The 22,162-nt window shown below is 34.2% G+C and overlaps 1 protein-coding gene across 5 annotated transcripts in view; it reads right to left on the bottom strand.

Moving 5' to 3' along the window:
* The window catches only part of SCLT1 (sodium channel and clathrin linker 1), a 214,627-nt gene that overhangs the window by 53,281 nt on the left and 139,184 nt on the right, over positions 1-22,162 (bottom strand). For all 5 annotated transcript variants that reach the window (XM_050791221.1, XM_050791223.1, XM_050791219.1 and 2 more), the window contains 4 exons: positions 19,388-19,462; positions 16,894-17,039; positions 13,865-14,057; positions 5,947-6,143 (listed from right to left, as the gene is read on the bottom strand). In XM_050791221.1, the coding sequence (XP_050647178.1) occupies positions 5,947-6,143; positions 13,865-14,057; positions 16,894-17,039; positions 19,388-19,462 (611 nt within the window). The remainder of the gene's footprint in view (positions 1-5,946; positions 6,144-13,864; positions 14,058-16,893; positions 17,040-19,387; positions 19,463-22,162) is intronic.

Genomic DNA, 22,162 nt, shown 5'->3' with positions numbered 1-22,162 from the left:
TTAATAGCATAAGAATGAATATCTTTAAAAAAAGAATTTGATAAGATCAGAAGGGCTTGTTTCTTTGAAGCTTGTACGTGAGTACATAAAAATAGAAAGTAAAAGAAAAATTATTCAAACATCTGGATAAAATAAGCTTGGTAATAAAATGTAGGGAAGAAGAGGAAACGAGAAAGAGAAACTATTTTCACTATAAATACAGGCATAGGCATCTAAAAGCCAATAAGGGAAGGCAGGACTGAGTGGTGGGGAGGGAGAGAGAGAGAGAAACAGAAACCAGGCAGCAGATTTTTGGGGGGTCAGAAATTTTTTTTCTCAAATGGGTAAAATTGAGAACTTCAGAAAAAAGAGATTGGTAATTCAGCAATAAAGCTATAATAAAATTACTGAGCAGTGAAGGTTACATCAGAATAATCTCTGTGGGAATAGTAATTCCACAATATGACTAAAAAGGAACTGCCTTTTGTGATCTTTCTTAGATTTCAGCATTCAACGATCTTTTATTGTCAAGATTTATTGCCTCTTAAAAGCCAACAAATGCAGATATATTTCATCATATAAACATTCTTTATCACAGATTTTATTTTATTTTAATTTTATTTTTGAGAGGGAGTCTCGCTCTGTCGCCCAGGCTAGAGCGCAGTAGCGCCATCTCAGCTCACTGCAAGCTCCGCCTCCCGGGTTCACGCCATTCTCCCGCCTCTGCCTCCCCAGTAGCTGGGACTACAGGCGCCCGCCACCACACTCAGCTAATTTTTTGTATTTTTAGTAGGGACAGGTTTCACTGTGTTAGCCAGGATGGTCGATCTCCTGACATCGTGATCAGCCCGCCTTGGCCTCCCAAAGTGCTGGGATTACAGGCATGAGCCACTGCACCTGGCCTACAGAATTTTAATCAGAAATCATTAAAAATTCCATTTATGATTAATTTTTGGTTACAAATTTATGTTCCAGTAAATATATTCTCACAAAATTGTGATTCACTGCTGAGCTTTGAATCTTTTCTTCTGTAGTTTATTTCTTACCTTCAACTCTCAAGCCAGATAATTATGCTTATTCATAAAATCTATTATATTTCTATCCTTTTTTTAAAAACAATTATAGCCCATCTGGTTCATGCTTTCTCTTGAATTATTTGCTCTGAGGGAAGACAGCTGCCAAGTCATGAGGATACCAAACTTCTCTGTGGAAAGGACACAGGACTTTCATGTCACTGATACATTTGTTGTCCATCTTCCTCTAAATTGATTCAAGTCCTTTTCTTTCTCATCTCTACTTTAATCTTCAGCATTTGCCATATGCCGGAACACCCTTTGTGCCCATGCCAGATCTCTGCCTCAGTTTATGCTTTTGAGGAGAAATAATTCATGACAATAGATTTGTCTGTAATTAAAAACAAAACTGAAAATTTCCTTTCTTTTTTTTTTTTTTTTTTTTTTTTTTTGAGACGGAGTCTCGCTCTGTCGCCCAGGCTGGAGTGCAGTGGCCGGATCTCAGCTCACTGCAAGCTCCGCCTCCCGGGTTCACGCCATTCTCCTGCCTCAGCCTCCCGAGTAGCTGGGACTACAGGCGCCCGCCACCTCGCCCGGCTAGTTTTTTTTTGTATTTTTTAGTAGAGACGGGGTTTCACCGTGTTAGCCAGGATAGTCTCGATCTCCTGACCTCGTGATCCACCCGTCTCGGCCTCCCAAAGTGCTGGGATTACAGGCTTGAGCCACCGCGCCCGGCCGAAAATTTCCTTTCTAGAGTACCTGCATTATAGGTTTTTAAAAAAGTATAAACCACAGAACATTTAAAATAAAATTTGGTAATAAAAATTGAATTTATAAGATATTCATGGCATGAATTAAAGTATTTATTAGTTAATAAATTATTTATTAGTATATATAAAGTTATGAATTAAATTATTTATTAGTATATATAAAGTTAAATATATTTAACCTTATATGTTAAAATATACATGTATAAAACTTAAGTTAAAATCTAAAATATCTATGATTTTTGAGGTCATTCTTTGATTTTTCTAAAAAAACAATTTCCTACCCAATATAGGGAACTACCTCAACACAATAAAGGGTATTTATGAAAAATCCACAGCTAGCATCATACTTAATGGTGAAAAATTGAAATTATTTCCTCTGAAGGTCAAGAACATGACAAGGATGCCCATTTTTGCCACTTCTATTCCATATGGTACTGAAAGTCCTACCCAGAGAAATTAGGCAAGACAAAAGAAAGGCATCAAATTGGAAAGGAAGAAGTTAAATTGCCCCTGTTTACAGATGAAATGATCTTACATATACAAAACCCTGAAGACCTCATCAAAAAACTGCTAGAATAAACAAATGCAGTAAAATTGCAGGTTACAAAATCAACACACAAAGTATTAGTGGCATTTTTATACACTAACAGCAATCTATTTGAAAAAGAAATCAAGAAAACAATTCCATTTACAATAGCTACTAAAACAATAAAATACCTACGAATAAATTCAACCAAGAAGGGAAAAATCTCCATATTGAAAACTACCAAAATTTGATCAAAGAAATTTAAGAAGGTACAAATAATTGGAAAGATATCTTGTATTCATGAACTGAAGAAATTAATATTGTCAAAATGTTGATACTATTCAAAGTGATCTACAGATTCAATGCAATGCCTATCAAAATTCCAATGACATTTTTCACAGAAATGGAAAAGATGATCCTAAAATTTGTATGAAACCACAAATGACCCCAGTCAGACCAATCTTGAGAAAGAAAAACAAAGTTGGAGGCTTCACACTAGGTCTATTATGGCACAAAAGACCAAATGCCATTTGTTAACATACAGTGAATAAAGGAAAGGTAAAAGAAACACTTGATTTTTCCTTTTATTCATATTTTTTCTTTTAGAATGAGTTGATTCTACAGCATCTTCCAAAGGTGACCATAGACTTTTTTTCTTTACTTAAAACCATTTTGAAGTCATGAATTTAAAAAATGTTTGATATGTTTCAATTTATTGCATATATTCTTTTTGATATGCAGATAGTCCCCACATGGGCCGGGGGAGCTACCTTAAGTTGGTCCATGGGCCATTTTGATGTGACCCCAGCAATCTTGATACCTTCTCTTTGCTTTTTGTGATGAAAAAGTATTTTCTAGGCTTATCTTGTACTGTCCTGTCCCAAATCTGTAATCAATAATTTTTCCAAAGAGTCCTAGTCTCTTTTAGGAGACCTTTTAGTTTCTTTTTTTTTTCTTTTGAGACAGAGTCTTGCTTTGTTACCCAGGCTGGAGTACGGTGGCGCGATCTAGGCTCGCTGCGAGCTCCGCCTCCCGGGTTCACGCCATTCTCCTGCCTCAGCCTCCCCAGTAGCTGGGACTACAGGCACCCGCTACCATGCCCGGCCAATTTTTCGTATTTTTAGTAGAGACAGGGTTTCACCATGTTAGTCAGGATGGTCTCGATCTCCTGACCTCGTGATCCGCCCACCTTGGCCTCCCAAAGTGCTGGGATTACAGGCGTGAGCCACTGTGCCCAGCCTTTAGTTTCCTTTAAGACCTTTTAAGAATACTGGTCTTGTTTTCACTGTTTACTGAAAAGATTGAACTAGGGAATACACGTTTTTAAAGAGTAAAATACATCTTGAGTTCATAAACTCATATTTTCAATTCCAATTTAGAACTACAAGTTTATTCAATTTCTTTTGAGTTTCTTCTCTTTTATGATGAAAAATTTGGTTCTTAAAGACTTTTATAATAACTCAGCTGCCTTATCCTATAATTATAAGTTTCAGAACACCACCATGAATATTATTTCTAACAATATGACTACTAAAAACAGTTTATGATTTCTTGCATTTCCTTTAATCCTTAGGCTTTATCCCATACAGTCTAATTACTATGTTTAATATCACTTGAAATAATTCATCTATGTAGTTAAGCCATCAACTTCCTATATAATTAAGTTAATTTGTTTAATTTTACTTTTGATTTTTAGGTATTGCTTTTCAAATTTTGATTTAATTTGAAAAATAATTATATAAACATTTATATAGTTCCAAAATTAAGCTTATAAATCTACAAAACAAGGTTCATTCAAAGAAGTCTATCCTTCATTCTGTCCCCCTCACTCCTCTCAGAGATTACTTTTGAATTATTTTTTGGCTCACCTCTTCATTTTTAAAAACACAAATGTGTGTATGTGTGTGTATGAGTGTGTGTGTACATATGTTGTTTATATACACATATGTGCACAAACCCACACACAGGCACACACACTCCTCACTCTTAATGAGAATACTATACCTACTGTTACGTTACCTTTTTTTAACCTTAATATACTTCAGATATTGCTCCATGTGCTAGGATTCTAACTGGGATTACACTGATCTATAGGTATATTGGTGGGGGAGAATGAACATAATTATAATATTTAGCATTCTAATAATAAACATGGTCTCTGCCTTTATTTAGACTTTAATTACTCTTAATATTATATATAGTTTTCAAACAAAAGTCTTACATATCGTTTGTTAGATTTGTTGCTAGGTATTTGATGTTTTTTGATGTAATTATAAATTACTTTTAAAGTTTTATTTTTGAAATGTTTGTTACTGGTATGTAGATTACAAATGGTTTTTCTATATTCACTTAATAGTTTGTCTATCAATTATTTTGGACTTTTTACATATTTAACCATGTTGTCTTCCTTTCCATTTTGTCAACCTTTTATTTCTTTTTCTTGCCTTAGTGCACTGATTAGGACTCCAGTACAAAGATCAATAGAAATGGTAATAGTGAACTTCTCTGACATCTTCTCAGTCTTCAAAATAATGTTATTGACATTATTTTTTGCCACTGAGAACAATGTTTGCTATAGAATAGATGGCTTTAGAAAATTACGGAAATTCTATTCCTAGTTTTTTTAAGGAATATTTTTTAGAAAATCAATAAATATCACCCATTATTGCTTATTCATTTTCTGAATTTTTATTTTTTATTTTTACTATTTTGTCTTTATTTCTATTTCTCTGGATACGCTTTCTCAGTCTCTCTCAGTGGAATAATTTCCCTAAACTTTACATTTTGAAACTCAGTCCTCACAGTTTCCATCTCTCTATCCTCTTTTTCAACATGTTCTCATTCCATGACTTTAAAAATCATGTGTATGTTAGTCATTCATAAGTTTATAGCTCTTATTGTAATCTCTCCCCTGAATATCAACTTATATACATAATTGACTAGTTGATATCTTGACTTAAATATCTTTTGGGCAGCTCATACTTAACAGCCCAAAGCAAACTTCCTGTGATTATCACCAACCCTTTATAACCGAGTTTAAGCCACCACTATTTTATACGCGGACTATCATAGTACTAGTTTCTTTCTTCCTTCTCTTACCCTTGCCTCTTTACAGTCTATTCTTTTTTTTAATAGACTTTATTTTTTAGAGTAGTTTTAGGTTTACTATAGTAAATCATACAGTGATACAGATCATACAGTGATCACAATCATCTGTTGAACATTTAAGTCTGATCACATCACTTTGCTAGAACCTCTCTGATCTCATTCCCATGTTGAAGCTCTTGAGCTTCCCATCTCATTCAGCACAAAAATCTCAAGTTTTTTCCGAGGAAGGGTCAGATAACTTTTTCTCAAGGGCCAGAGAACAAATTATTTCAGGTTTTGCAGGCGAAACAGATTTTGTTGCAACTATCTAAACTAATATATCCAACAAAAACTACTACATTTTATGAAACATGCATGAAATTTGTAAAAAATATAATATTTGCTTTGGTTTATGACATAATATTTTTACAGTAGTTTCATAAATATTTACTGAATAAAAAGATAAGGTTCAGAATTATACATTTTTTAAAAAAAGTATGGCAAGCACATTAAATTACAGGTTAAAGAATTTCTTCTGTAAAACATGTCAAACAACTAACAGTAGACTTACTTTAGATTATTGATTCTAATTTCAGCACTTTCAGTAAGTTTCTTCGTTTCTTCTTTCCACCTATTGGCTGCCTTCTGTTGAGTCTCTAGGAGATGCCTCAGTTCAACAATGGAATTTCTATTACTGTCTTCCATCTCTCTCAATTGAACTTCAAACCCACGTTCCTTTACTGAAAATTCATGTTCCATTGTACTGATCTAAAAAACAAAATGAAAACGTATTTTCTTTTCTTATAGGTGCTATACTGCTCAATGATATATACAAAAGGAATCACTCATTGTATTGTCAGAGGGACAGAAATGTTTGGATGAGAAAACTATGTAAGAAATCAAGTTTGGTCAGATGCGGTGGCTCACGCCTGTAATCCCAGCACTTTGGGAGGCCAAGGCGGGCAGATCACGAGGTCAGGAGTTTTGAGACCAGCCTGAACAACATAGTGAAACCCCTTCTCTACTAAAAATACAAAAATTAGACAGGTGTGGAGTGTGTGCCTGTAATCCCAGCTACTCAGGAGGCTGAAGCAGGTGAATCGCTTGAACCCGGGAGGTGAGGGTTGCAGTGAGCTGAGATCGCACCACTGCACTCCAGCTTCCTGGGTGACAGAGTGAGACTCTGTCTAAAAAAAAAAAAAAAAAAAAAAAAAAAAATCAAGTTTACAATTGGTCTTCATCATAAATGAAAACTTACAATGTTATGTCAGTAAAACTAGAATTATGATTAACTATGTTTTTTGCAACACTTTCCCTAACACCTTAACATGCCAGTAAAAGAAAAGTCTACTATCTATTACAACGTAACACTTCTCTCTTTATTTACCCTGATTTTTGTTGCCAGAATCCAAGGAAAGTGTTGATGCTGTTGGTATCTGAGTTAGGTATTTACTCAAACCACTTTTGATTTACATACTAAACTTGAAATTCTTTCAAAGGGCTTTGTAAAGTCAAAGATAATTATATACAGGAATTTCTTTACCAGTTCAGCTGTAGTATTAGTGAATGATTAATGAACGAATTATTTTTCAGGAGAAAGAGACAATATAAATAATGATTTTGAAAATCTCTTATGAAACTGTCTTCAGTACACTTCTAAGAATTTATGTCATTATAGTAAAAGCACTTTAATTGCAGAATGAACTTATAAGTAAATGCTCTTTGGATACCCTAGAAGCTTTCTCTACTGGGGTTCAGGGAGAGAATTAAGCCCTAATGCTTTAAGGCATCCAATGTATATAATGACTTGCCTTCTTTCATATGTGTCTAGAATATAACTACCTAAGTACCATGTTTGGGGAAATTGAGAAAAAAGTTACTGAAACATTTTTCTACATTTTGTGGTTCAGATGAAAAACACTTGTGGAAAAAGGCAGCAAGGTGATCTGACTTCCTTATTGTACTCTCAGGCCATCTATATTTTGCTATACTAAAGAAGTATTATAAAGAACAACTATCTTGTGATACTTTAATTGCTTTAAAAATGGCCACAGCTGGCTAGACTTCTAGTAATTCATTAAACACGGTTACTCTCAAACTCAAAAAAGAACGAGACTCAACTTTACCGTGTCAAAAAACACAAAACAAGGCCCAACAACAACAAAATTCTTGGCTCACTGAAGCAAACTGCAAACATCCTGTCCTTGCCACCCCTGCTAAATGCAACATGCTTCCTAAAACTCTACAGTTTGCTTTCTCAAATAGTACACATGCAGAAATTTAAGACTTTATAAATCCAGACACTGGAAAAACAATATTGGATGTGTTAGTTTTGGGTTGTATTACTGCTGTGCAAACCTACTGAGGCCCCTTGACCCCTGCTGCTATCTTAATAATGTTTGAATTATTAGATTCTGCAAATTTAGATTGCCTGCCCTTTCTCCTTGCCTGCCTTAATCTTCACCTCCTCTGGAGAAATCATGTTAGTCTAACATCTCAGGTGGAAAACAAAAAGTACAGCCCTTATGAGTGTCTGTCTCTCTCTCTCACGAACACGTGTTAAAAACTGATCTATGGGCCAGGCACAGTGGCTCATGTCTGTAATCCCAGCACTTTGGGAAGCTGAGGCAGGCAGATCACTGGAGGTCAGGAGTTCGAAACCAGCCTGGCTAACAGGGTGAATGAAACTCCATTTCTACTAAAAATACAAAAATTAGCCAGGTGAGGTGGCAGGTGCCTGTAATCCTAGCTACTCAGGAGGGTGAGGTAGAAGAATAGCTTGAACCTGGGAGGCGATGGTTGCAGTGAGCCAAGATCGGGCCATCGCACTCTAGACTGGGTGACAGAGCTTCTCAAACAAACAACAACAACAACAAAAACAAAAAACCATATACGCACACAAAACTGATCTATGCATCTGTACAGTTTTATAATTTGGCTGCCTAGTTAACTCCCACTCTCACTTGGAAAATCTGTTTATCATTTCACAAGCTTTGCTTTAAGATCCTTCATGATAACCTGTTCCCTGCTTACTTTTACAAGCTTGTGTTGTGCCACACTATTCCCTTCCCTTTATTTCCACTATAATGCCTTTTTATTCTTTGGTTCTTTTCACATGCTGTTTCTTTTGCCTGAAATAATCTCTTTCTGCTTACCTATTTCAACTTTTGGAACTCATTGAGTTTATAATTATATATTTAAAGTTTGCCCACCTACATGCAAATTATAAGCTTTTAAGGATGGGTACCATATCTGTTTAGTTTACTATTGCATATTTAGCACCTGGAACATAGTACGGTTGTCAAAACATATTTGCAGATTGAATGGCGGCTTTTTGGTGTCAAAATTCAGTCTTTAACAAGCCCCATAGCCTTTAGTAGATACAATTCGAATTGCTAAGTAAATTGGACAGGTCTGTGGTAATGCTAACAGGCTAAGGGCCCCAACAACTATCTCCTATTACAAAAATTCTACTAATGATAAAATTCAGAAAGTTGGATGGGAAAAAGGGTTTTATGGTCTCTCTTCTTTCTTCCTTCTTCCTTCCTTTGCAGAGAAATATCCACACAAGTAGATTACTGAATTGCTGGAAACGACTCTATTTCTTAATTTTAGATGGTTATGAGGGGGGAATTTAGACCATAAAGAAATGGAGAGCCTTGGCAAAAGGAGTAGTTAGAAAAGGTGAAAGCTAGGGCTGAAATCAATGCAGTGCCATTAAGATCAAATGAAAACTTCAGATGATAAATTGTTAAGGTTCGTGGCCTACTGACCTCCCAATTTCTCACTGTCTTTATCTTTTTGGCTTCTTTCAGTTGATCTACTGAAGATCATACTCTTTTGCAATGGGGAGAAAAACAGCAAGGTGTAGGTGCACCAGGTTCCTATTTTGTCAAAGAAAGAATCAGTTACAAAGCAATTTATCTGAGAGCCTTCCTCCTCCCTAAAATAGAATTATAGCTAGTTAGTTAAGAGGTTCGGCTCTTTATCAATGGCTATTCTCTTAAGCTAGACACAGATTTGGTGAGATATGTGGGGTAGATAAACTTTCTATCACTCTTTTGTTCTCCATACCATCAGTTACTATCCTGAAATGTTAAAGAAAGATTGAGTGGTGTCCTAGATAGGAAAAATTCATTGATTCCATCCCCACTCATTATAAAAAAAAGAAAACAAATATATATTGTAAAATTATGGAAAATAACAAAGCATTGAAGTGAAATGTTAAAGACAGATCAAGTGGAGTACTAGATAGGGAAAATTCATTGATTGCATCCCCACCCATGATTAAAAAAAGAAAACAAAACAAATATATATTATAAAACTATGGAAGATATAAAGCATTAAAAAGACAAATATAAGGTGCCTCTATTCCCAAAACTCAATCACTTCTAAATTTTACATAATTGTTTTTATATATGAATTCTAAAATTGTTATTACAGTATGTAAAGGATTACTACCTGTATGTGTGTGTGTGTGTGTGTGTGTGTGTGTGTGTGTATATATATATATATTTTAATCATAGGGTGTATCAATATAAATGCATGATAAATTATTTGGAAATATAGTTTTTAATGACAATACAGTACCTTATTAAAAACATATACACTATATATCAAAAATATATATGTGTACACACACAGGTAGTAATCCTTTATACACTAAAGTAACAATTTTAAAATTCATAAATAAAAGCAATTATGTAGAAGTTAGAAGTATTATCTGAGTTTTGGGAGTAGAGGGACTTTATATTTGTCTTTTTAATGTTTTGTATTTTCCATATTTTACTATCTATAGATGTAACATAATTATTCACTTCTAGATATTTAGGTTGTTTCTAATTTAGTATAAATAATGCTGCAATGAACTTGTGAAATATTTTAATTATTTTCTTCTGACTGAATTTTAGACTCTAAAGTAAATATGTACCATTTAATACTTTTAGCTGCATGTTCACTCAGAGATACTTAGCAATTAATTAATGGTGAGTTTAAACTGCTTATTGCCTACTGTTTTTTTTTCTTAGTTTGTAGATTCTGTTAATCTCTCACATGATTTTTTATTCGGTTACAAATATTTTTATCTTGTATTTTTAAAAGCTCCTGAGGTATGGTCTTAGAGCTTTCTGTCACATTTGTTAAAACTATCTACCTCCCAGTGATTTCTTTTTGGAACATTTAAAAATGGTTTTAAATATTTAACAACATATTTAAATTTATCAATATTTTCATTTGCAATTTCTTCCCTTTTTTTGCTTAGAAAGTTCTCTTTCAGTTAAATATTCATGCACATTTCCTGCTAATGTTTTATGGAATCATTAACATATTAACATAATGCATATGAAATTTATCATATACAGTTTATAATGAGATGAAGATACATTCTTTTCACCAAAGTACACTTTTTAAAAATCATAGAAATGTTTTAGTATGAAAACTTTTGAGCATACACAAAATAGAATGTTACACTTCCTGTATGCCCATCACCCAGCTTCCATAATTGTCCAACTATCAAACTCATAGGCACTCTGGTTTCATGTATACTCTTGCTATTCTTGCCTACTTTCCTCTGCGAAGATTTATCTGTTTCTTTCTTCTAATGAACTGTGTACGTCTTAAAAGATCAGCTCAGTTTTTACACATACACTGACATACCGAAGTCATCAAACAGATTTAGATACCCCAGGAGGTTCCCTCATGTGTCCTTCTAATCAGTACTTATCCATTTAAAAGGTAGCTATTCTGATAGTATCCTCATAGATAATTATGCTTATTCTTCACTACCATATAGTGAAATAAAATATAAGCTTTTGTATGTTTGGCTTCTTTGCTCATCTCCATGTCTATGAGACTCATCCACTATTGCTTATATAGTTCATTATTTTTCATTGTTGCTTCTATTCCATTATATGAATATATCACAATTTACTCATACAATTTCATGTTAATGAAATCATTGTTTTTAGCCTCTACGAATATTCTTGTCCACATGTTTTGATGAACGTAAGCACTCTGTTGGGTATGTAGCCAGGATTATTTGGCATAAGATGTATATTAGTCCATTTTCATACTGCTATGAAGAAATACCTGAGACTGGGTAATTTATAAAGAAAAAGAGGCTTACTGGACTCACAGTTCTCACAATCGTGGCAGAACGTGAAGGAGGAGCAAAGGGATGTCTTATATGGCAGCAGGCAAGAGGGCATTTGCAGGGGAACTGCTCTTTATAAAAGAACTGGGCACATTGGCTCTTGCCTGTAATCCCAGCACTTTGGGAGGCTGAAGCAGGTGGATAACCTGAGATCAGGAGTTTGAGACCAGCCTGGCCAACATGGTGAAACCCCAACTCTACTAAAAATACAAAATTAGCCAGTTGTGGTAGCACACAGCTATAGTCCTAGCTACTTGGGAGGCTGAGACAGGAGTCACTTGAACCTGGGAGGTGGATGCTGCAGTGAGCTGAGATCACGCCACTGCACTGTAGCCTGGGAAAGACAGAGCAAGACTCCATCTGAAAACAAACAAACAAAAACAAAACAAAACAAAAAAAACACCAACAAAAACCCATCAGATCTTGCGAGACTTATTCACTATCATGATAAAAGCATGGGAAAACCTGCCCCCATGATTCTGGGTCCCCCCATGATACGTGGGGATTATGGAACTACAAGATGAGATTTGGGTAGGAAGACAGTCAAACCATATCAGGGTGTATGTATGTCCGGCTTTAAAAGATACTGCTACATTCCCAGCAGTATCTATCAAGGTTCTAGTTGCTTTATATTCTTACAAATATTTGATATTTTTAGTCTTTTTAATTTTAGCCATTCTGGTGATGGTGGTGTATACTGTTATCTTATAGTTTTAATTTAAATTCCCCTAAAAAATAGTGAAGTTGAACATATTTGCCTATATGCTATTTTATGAAGTGCCTACTTACGTCTTTTGCCCTTTTCTGGAAATGGAATATCTATTTTTTCCTTATTAACTATTAGCTGTTTTTTCCGTATTAATATTTTTCTTATTAATTGGTAAGAGTTTTTATATTTTGGATATGAGCTCTCTTTTTGGTTATATGCACTACAAATACTTTCTTGTACTTTCTCCTTTCTTAATGGTGTCTTTTGGTGACTAAAAATATCTTAATTTTAGTGAAATCCAATTCAGCTTGGATTTTTCACTATGATTAGTGTTTTTTGTGCTCTGTTTAAGAAATACTTTCCAACCCAAAGGCATGAAGATTTTCTCCTAGAAACTATCATTTCACATTTTACATTTAGGTCTACAAGGCAGCTCCAACTAATTTGCATATATGCTGTGATATAGGAGTTAAGTTTTATTTTTAAAATGTGGATCTGACTGATCTAGCACCATTTGTGAAGCCAGTTTCCCCCTCACTGAACTGCAATGGTGCCTTTGTTATAAATCAAGTGATTATGATAAATGAGTTTGTTTCTAGACTCAATTTTTTGCCATTGATCAAGTTGATTATTCTTATATTGATAACACATTGTCTAAATTATTTTAGCTTTTTATCAAGTCTTGATATCTGGTGGTATGGTTCCTCTCCCTGTTCTTCAAAGAACTCCCACAGTCTAAAGCTCAAAGTAAAAACTTTTCTGTAAATAGGACTCTCTTTTTCATTTCAGAGTTCAAGGTTTTACAAATAACTAGGGTATTTCATACCTGCAATAGGAGGCATTCAAAAAATATATATTGACATGAATTAGGTTGGAATATGACTTCTTAGGAGTTCTTCCAGCAATAAAAACCAAAATAAAACAATGACATGACCTCTTCATATTCTTACTATGAAATTGGAAGATGTAGATATTTATCATAAAAAGTCAGTGCCACTTTTTATAAAAGTCTCATGACATGGGGAAAGGTAAGCAAGATGTTGATGAAGATATTTGTGTTTCTTGAAAGTCCCTTAAAAGGAGGATCATCTTCCTATTACTAAACCATATAAGCATCAAAGGACAAGGAAATAAGAGAGAAAAGAAAGGGAATTTGTTTTAGATGACATTTTTGCCTCTTGCCTTCTTCCTGCCACGGAATTTTCAGACTAGCTGTGAATGGTTCTCAGAGTCTGCTGCTGTAACATCCCCTATACAGTTAGTTTTAGAGAAGTTCAACTTTTCAAAGGCTACTATATGGAGAGAAGAGAGGAAGGCAGTCTGTAAAGTTACCTAATCTATGGTTTTGCTAGTGGTGCTTAAATTGCTTTGGCAGGAGTAACAGTATATTTCATGGTTAGAAAAGAATTTTTTTGTGTGTAGCAAAGGCAATCATTTTCAAGTATGCCTGCCAAGTTCTACAACACAGAAATGATTGGTTAACACTCTGAATTATGACTTAGTGTTATTTGATGAGAAGGCACACACAAAAAGGGGGGGGGGCCTTAAAGATATTTTGCTAGGTATCTCTAAATATTCTCCATACTTTGATTTTCATAAGTACACATTTAACTCTAGTCTTGAAAATACCTTTAATTTGGCTTTTTTTTGAGCCTCCAGGGCAATCTTCCTTAAACTCTCAGTCTCCTTCCGTAACTGTTTATTTTCTTGCTGAAGTTTTAGCCTTTGTTCACTGACAAGCCCACAGTTCTCTCTCTCAGACTCCAACACATTTTGAATTTTCTGAATCATTTCTTGGTAACGTGATATTTCTTCTGAGGAGCTGATTAAAAAATGAAACGAAAAGAATCCTTAAACTTAATAATCTATAGTAGAAGACAAAAGTCTGTCTACATTTTATCACATGGACTTTTGTTTGCTTTATTCTGAGCCATTTCTTTCCACTTTAGACTGAAACTATGTGGTTTCAAAATGTTATGTTATACCAGGCAAATACATTCAACTTAAATATATTCAAATCTTAACTAAGAACAGATGAACTGAACTGTTATCACTTATCTAGAAAATCAATGTGAGACTTCTTTCAAATTTGTACTAACATTAAGAATCACTGTGTATGGAGAACTTCAAGGGAATGAACCGAAGGAACAAAAAAAGGATGAAGCAGATAATAACCAACATTCCTTTACTTAATCAATAAACTCTATAGACTAACACAATAGCTGACTATATTACTAAATTATAAAATCTACTTTTATATTTTCCCATTATATGTCTTAGAAAGTTTTCATAAACTTCTAGTTCTGTAAACTTCTCGTTTTATCATAGGTTAAATGGATTATATTTCCTGAACTTTCTCAACAATGGACCACTGATCACCGGGTGAGACAACCTCTATACATTAATGTTGCTTCAATCAATATACTGCTAATTTTTATTCCTATCTTTTAAAACTTCCATCTTTTCAATAACAGATAAGCCCTGTGCACATTCCCGGGTTAATAGGTTTCACAGGGAATTATATAGAAATGCTACTAATATTGTGAAAGCTTAAGAAAACTACTAGTTAAAAGTATTTTGCAAGCAGAAAAATTCTTAAAATAAAGAAGCAACTTTCACATGGTGGCAGTTTTATCACCATGAACCACTCTTTTATGGTCCTATTTTGACATTCTGACCTGCCCATATCTGCCAGTGCTTTGGGTGAAAACAGTTAGTGATTGATTTTCTTTGATCTCTACCTCTGTCTTTCTAGATCTTTGCTTCCCCAGCAACTCTCACATTCTTGCAAATTCTGTTTCCTACATTAAATCCTTTATTCCCACAATACTCATAGTCTTTTTTCTGTCTAAACCTTGGTTGATAAAGTTCCTAATAAAGTGACATATCTAGGCAATGATAATAAAAGAATTCTAACACCAGAAAGAGGCTGAGACCAGAAACAACCATACATTGTGAGCCTCCTAATAGAAGTCCACAATATCATCATCTATGAAGAATTCTTCCAAAAACAACAACAAAAAAAGAAAGCTAGACCAGATCAAGCCTCTGGGTCTAATTACTAGTTTTTAGGAACTACGTGAGACAGAGTAAACAGCATCAATATATATGTAGTGGAGCATGTAGTGGAGGAAACTCTACATTACTAAGAACTAGTTTTTAAAACAAATTATTTGCAACAACAACAAAAAAATACAGAAAAGGGGATTCCCAGAGATTAAAGGAGATGCAAGACTATAGCACTCCAAGCATTCCTGAAATTAGAAATGGACAGGAGCACTCACACTCAAGAGAAACCCTTTAAATGAAGTGACTGAGAAAAATTCATCAAATAACTCTTAAAGCACATATGAAAACTTAGGAGAAAAACTTTCTGGATGTGGAGAATGTGGGAAAGCCTTCATTAATTCCTCATGTCTTGATGAACATGTAAGAATTCATACTGAGGAGAACTCTGCTTATAAAAAGAATGCATGGGAGCCTTTAGTCATTTCTCATTTTCTTAATGAAGGAAAAGGACTCACATTGGAAAGAAGCCCTGTAAATCTAAAGAAGATGGGCTAATCCTTATCCTTCACTCAACTTTCACAATTTATCCTGGAGAGAAGCTTTTTGAAAGTAAGGAACATGGGAGGGTCTTTTACCCAGTCCTTGCACCTTATTCTATGTTTACACCCTTTAGGAAATATGTGAGAGTTCACCTTGGAGAGTAACTTTATGAATATAAGGAACATAAAGAAGACATTGATACCTCCTTTTACTACACACACACAAAATACTCATAATGCAGAGAGACCATGTGAATTAAAACAAATGCAGGAATCCTTTCATTCAATACTCCTCCTTTAAGAGACATATGGGTATACACATTGGAGAGAAGCCCTGTGAATGTATGGTATTGGGAAAAGCCTTCATGTGTGATACTTCTCTTAGTACATACAAGAAGATTTATGCTGGAATAAACCAGTTTCTCCTGCAGGTTTGATCTGGAAGTAACCATATGAGCAGATTATCTGAATAGGTTATTGAAAATTACACATATATTTATTAAACAAATTTGCAGGATCTCTTTTTGAAAAAAACTTTATTAAGTAACTTAGGTATTAGTATTTATTTAAAAAATATATTTTGAACACATACAGAGATAACAGATTTCAGGCAATTCAAATAAGGAAATTTTGCTATATTAGGTAATACCATCGGGGTGGGGAGGTAGAAAAATACTCAGAATGGATATGTCAAATTATGACTTTATCACTTTTATAGACAATAAAATATACAAGATGAATCATTACAGAATATTCACTATAACAAGAAACATACTAAATATAGGTAATATAAAAGAATATAAGCAAGATATTATAATAGCTTCACAATTAGTACAAAGACAACAATATTATAAACATCCTATTTAATTGCCAGAAAGGATACATTTAAAAGAAAATGGTATGCTACTGTTAAACCTTTTCTTCCTGCAGAAATTCATTTTCAGAAATAATCTTGAATAAAATTATATTTGGTCCTAAATTTTTTTTTCAACATAAGATATATTGTAAGTCCTACCAAAAAAAAAAAAAAAAAAAGAAAGGTAGAGAATCTGTCAAAAATCACGTTAATTCTGAAGATGTTATCACAGAAAATCCAAAAGAAAAACTTACTCGATTTCAAGTTGTTTTATTCTATTTTCTGCTCTCGTCAGTCTTATCTGAAGATCATCTTTTGAACGCTCTGAAACCAGGAATCTTTGGTGCATTTCTTCCAGTTTTCTGTAATCACTTTCATTTCCTCTGCCTTCACGGTAAATCTGCAGAAGAGGCTTATTATGTATATAATATTACAGAAGAAACTGTCTTAATAAACAGTTTAGAAACAGAAATCAATGGAAGAAATAAAAAGCCATGATCATGTATTCATTTGTTCCGACCGTAACATATGAAACATATCAATAATTAAATCTGGTTCTCTCACATTTACAAAATAAAATGCTAAAAACTGATATATAAAATAATAATTGTTTTGAGACTAGCCTGGGCAACATAGCAAGACCCCGTCATCTAAAAAAAATTAAAAAATTAGCCGGGCATGGTGGCTTACACCTGTAGTCCCAGCTATTAGGGAGGCTCAGGTAGGAGGATCCTTGAGTCCAGGAGATCAAGGCTGCAGTGAGCCATGATCATGTCCACTGTACTCCAGTCTGGGCAACAGAGCAAGACCTTGTCTCTTAAAAAATAGAGTTTATTTTTTTGGAATTATTCATGCTCATGGTAAACTATGCAATAATACAAAAATGTAAAGCAGCTGAAGTAAAAATCAATGGCAACTTAGAGATAACCACTGGTGATTCTTTGATGAATACCGTTCAATACAATCCTCTATTCCAATATTCAAAAATAAAGATACATACCGTGGTGCAATAACTAGAACTCTCTGAAAGTGACTCTAGAATCTCACTCTGGGTTACCTGGACAATGATCTAGCTTGGATGGGGCTTCCCCTTCTTCAGCAGTGGTGATTGTACCCAAGCTCAGCTTTCCATGCAATGGGGCTCCCTCTTACAGCACAGGGTCTGTAACATCCTAAGGGATCCAAGGTCTTCAGGTGCTAAGCAGTTCACATGTTGAGGCAAATCCTGCACACAGATACCCTCGAAATCTAGACTGCCTGACCAAGTAACCTGTGTCTTCCCCACTGACAGGACTGCTTTGTCACTCTCCATAAAAACATGGAGTATCCGCACGTCAACATTCCGCTACTGGAATACAGAACTATGCTGCAGACCCAGCAGTTCTTTGACCTTAGCACACTGGTCTGTGGAACAGTGGGAGAATAAGGTGCTGTGCTTTCCCTTTACCTGCTGTCTTTTGCCTTGTAAGTTTTACATTTCCCCAAAAGCCTTTTCCTTAACCTTTGCCATGTGATGTTGAAACATTCATCCCAAACCCTGATGTATAACAGGTGGCAATCTAAATGGGAACTGATATGTAGATGGAAACTCAGAGGGGACCTACCTTGCAGGAGAGTGGTAATCGTAAGTCCTACTTTGAACACATGTATTTTTTTTTTCACAAATGGAACTGTACATTATGTTTTGCTTTGTGTATTACTCTTTTACTGATGTCATAATTTTTTTCATGTTGATAATAGATATAGACCATAATTTTTATGCTACATAGCTCTTCTTTGAAAATCAAACTCTGACTCTACCGTTTACCACTTTTTAACATTGGGTAAGTTACTTAACCTCTCTATGAAAGTTCTTAATGCAGCACCTAAAATACAGTAAGTGCTCAATCAAATTTGGTCTCCCTTTCTTTCTCCAAGGTACTTTAAAAGAGTAGGATATTACTGCTAATACAAAAGTATATGAAATAAATGAATTTTAAACTATGGACTTCTCCCAATAGTTTTTCTGAAATATCACGGGGGTAAATATTCTTCCTAAGTGTGAAGTTAAAATCTGTACTTCTAAAAGGTAAAAATCATAGCAATGCTATAATTTTCTGGTTATATATACTTGTTTTATTTATAGATGGCCTAAGCACCATAAGAGCTAATATAAAATTCAAAAAGAAAGTAAAGACAAAGCGAAATTTCATAGGATGAGGTTTAAGCAAGAAATATAGCTACTTCAAAAAATTTGTAACTTTAAGTGCAAAGTTCAAAGAATACAGCCGCTCTTGGAAAAGTATTGTATCCAGGCAACATCAGTATTTAACTGCAGACTCTAAATATATTTAAGGAAAGTGGGAGGCTGAAGAGGGCGGATCATGAGGTCAGGAGATAGAGACCATCCTGGCTAACATGGTGAAATCCCATCTCTACTAAAAATGCAAAAAAATTAGCCAGGCGTGATGGCAGGCGCCTATAGTCCCAGCTACTCGGGAGGCTGAGGCAGGAGAATTGCTCGAACCTGGGAAGTGGAGGCTGCAGTGAGACGAGATCGTGCCACTGCACTCCAGCCTGGGTGACAGAGTGAGACTCCATGGCAAAAAAAAAAAAAAAAAAAAAAGGAAAAAGAAAAGAAAAGAAAAACTTACCAGGACAATACTAACAAATAAAGGAATTTCTAGTAGATGGCATGATGGAAACAGACAGTAATGTTGCCTATTTGCAGTTGGGTTTTAGGTAATTATATTTCCTTTTTCTTTTTACCTTTTCTAGTTCTTCTTCCACTGCTTTTTTTTCCTTAATGACTCGTTCAATTTGGCCTTGTTTTTCAGCACACTCCTATAAATTCAAGTCATATTGTAAATATATACATTTGGTAACATCTTAAGAAAAGTGGGGAAAAATGGAGAAGTAAAATAATTTGTTCATAATGGGAATATCATAGTTATCAACACAAGTTTAAGGTTACATTGATTAAAGACAAAACTCAATGTTTGAAGAGCAACCTAACCCAGGATTTCAGAAATTGCCTCCAGCAGTAGGATGCCAAGGAGTTCTAATTAAACAGATTAGGTGGGAGACAGAGGTTGGGGGATTCCAGGGAGAAAAAAATATGAATGGAACTCCTCTCTAATACTATAGATTTTCTTTTTACATACTCTTATCAAGTATTTTGAAAAGGGAAGTAAGAACCAGATAGTGGCACAAAACCCTCAGGGACAACCTATGGCCTAAAAGATACGTGGGTGTATAAACTCTAAAAAAGTTAACTTTTTTCTTTACAAAAATTATAGCAAACAGAAATACTAAAAATATTTTATTAGCATGAACATAAAGTATTTCTCCTCAAAAGATTTTACTCAGTATTTAGCAAGCATATCAATTAGATAATAAAATCTAATTTTGCTAATGCACCTACAACAAAAAAGTCATAATAATTATTAGTTCTTCACAATTACTTGTATTTATACATTTATTTTGGAGAATGGGTAATGGGTATGGCTTTTTTTCTCTCTCTCTTTTTTTTTTTCTAATTGTGAATCATACTTTGGAGGAACCCGCTTTGCTAACAGTGCATTACTTACTAATGATGTTCAATTATTTTATAGAAGTGTATTTCAATATGTTTTTAAATTTTATAGTCAGCTTCTTTTGTGACCCAAAATTAATCACCATTGATTATAATGAAGATCTTTAACCCTATGTTACAAATCAGTTGACAAATTTAAATTTAATGTCTTTTATTAAGATAGAACCCTGAGTGTATACAAAATGCAACATTAATATTCCACATATTCATATAGGAAGTTGCTTATCCAGGAGAGGGTAGCTTCAGTGCTAAATTTGGGATTTTACCTACATTTGTAACTCCTCCCATGTGATTTTTAATATATGTTAATAACAAAGTCTGGCTCACACTTCTGGGGCTGGTAAGTGGTATATAAAGAAATGCATGTGTAAGTAGGATTCATATCCCTCTCCACCCAATCCACCATTTTACTGACAAATGATGATGGCCTAAAGAATATCTGGTTAACTTGGGGGTAAAAAAAGTAAAATGAGACAGCAAAGTTTAAACCTTTAGAGAGAATTACCATACTAATTCTATTATAAATGCACTATAATACTAAAGCAAACATTAAAAATTACTATTACAAAGTTTTTAGAGATATTTGCTTATCACCACTGACATGCCTACCTTTGGGGGAAAATATGACAAAATAATAGGTATTTTTTCAGGTACTCATGGAGTATTTCCAAAATAATACTCTATAAAAGAAGTCTCAAAACATACTAAGAACCAATCATATAGACCATGATCTGTGCTGCCGACCTAACCAAATGAGAAATCAACAATAACAGGCAGTGTAAATCCTCATGTATTTAGAAACTAAAAAAAAAAAAAGACTTCCAAAAAATTCATGCATCAAAGAAAAGACCATAATGAACATTTTATTTTACTTCTGTAAGTTTGAACATTTTATAATTAATTTTCTTATTTGATACAGATTAATAGCAATCTGCTACATGGCACAATAAAACCTTGAATATTCTTAAGATAAACTACACCTTACCAGAGAAAACAAAGGCTGTTAGGTACATGTTGGTCTTCAAAGGGAGATATGTAGCTTGAAATACAATGGTTCTGGCTTTTTCTTAATCTATTAAATAATCTGCACACTCATCTAAAATACAAGTTTTTCTCCTTCCTGTGAGCATACCTTAATTTTCGGTTAGCAAAAGTATGCTTAACTACCTTCCTGGACTTCATGGTGTAAATAATAGTATGGATGGATAGTATATTAATACTAATACTATTAGTATAGATAGTAAAATTGTTAATAATAGAAAACAATAGCAAGCATCAGGTTATTATGCTTCAAACTGCAGCTTAGATTTTTTGAGAAAATCTGTCTTGAAGTAGCCAAATGTTTTCCTTTGAACATATTTTTAACATATTTAATACTTCAAACTTTTCAATTACACAGTATAGTTCTCCCCATAGAATCAACATGACTACCAGATGTTTTAGAAAAATCACTTAGCTATGACGTAGAATTGTTTTACCATAAGAAACACTTTTTGCAATAAACTGAAATTGTCATCCTTTTTACTCTAAAGTAAGTTTAATATAGCTCTGGTTGTTACATAGCTAATAATGATTTGAAAAATCCCTGGAAGTCTTAGCCAGTCCTTGTTCCCTTGAGAATACAGAAAGAATGAATGTTCATGCCCTTGAAGGGTCTACCATCCATTAAATGATCTTGGACTGGGGTAGTATCCTTCTACTCCTCTTTTTCCACAAAGATACTAATCTCTTGATAGCTAATCAGCCCATGAAAGAGAACAAGCGAAATAACTGAGTGATAGAAAAGGAAGCAAAACTGTACAACAAAAAACTACACGTGACTAACTGGCCGCATTGCATCCCACTGGTTTTACTTGATGTTCCTACATTATTAAAATAAGTAACATTAAACAAATACAAAATAAATGTTCCTTGTTCTATTACATTTGGGACCCAATACACGATGATTA

This window comes from Macaca thibetana, chromosome 5 (genome assembly GCF_024542745.1).
Source record: "Macaca thibetana thibetana isolate TM-01 chromosome 5, ASM2454274v1, whole genome shotgun sequence".
Classification (NCBI taxonomy): domain Eukaryota; kingdom Metazoa; phylum Chordata; class Mammalia; order Primates; family Cercopithecidae; genus Macaca; species Macaca thibetana.
The sequence above is the reverse complement of the archived record's forward strand: the minus strand, read 5'-3'. Positions and strand labels throughout refer to the sequence as shown.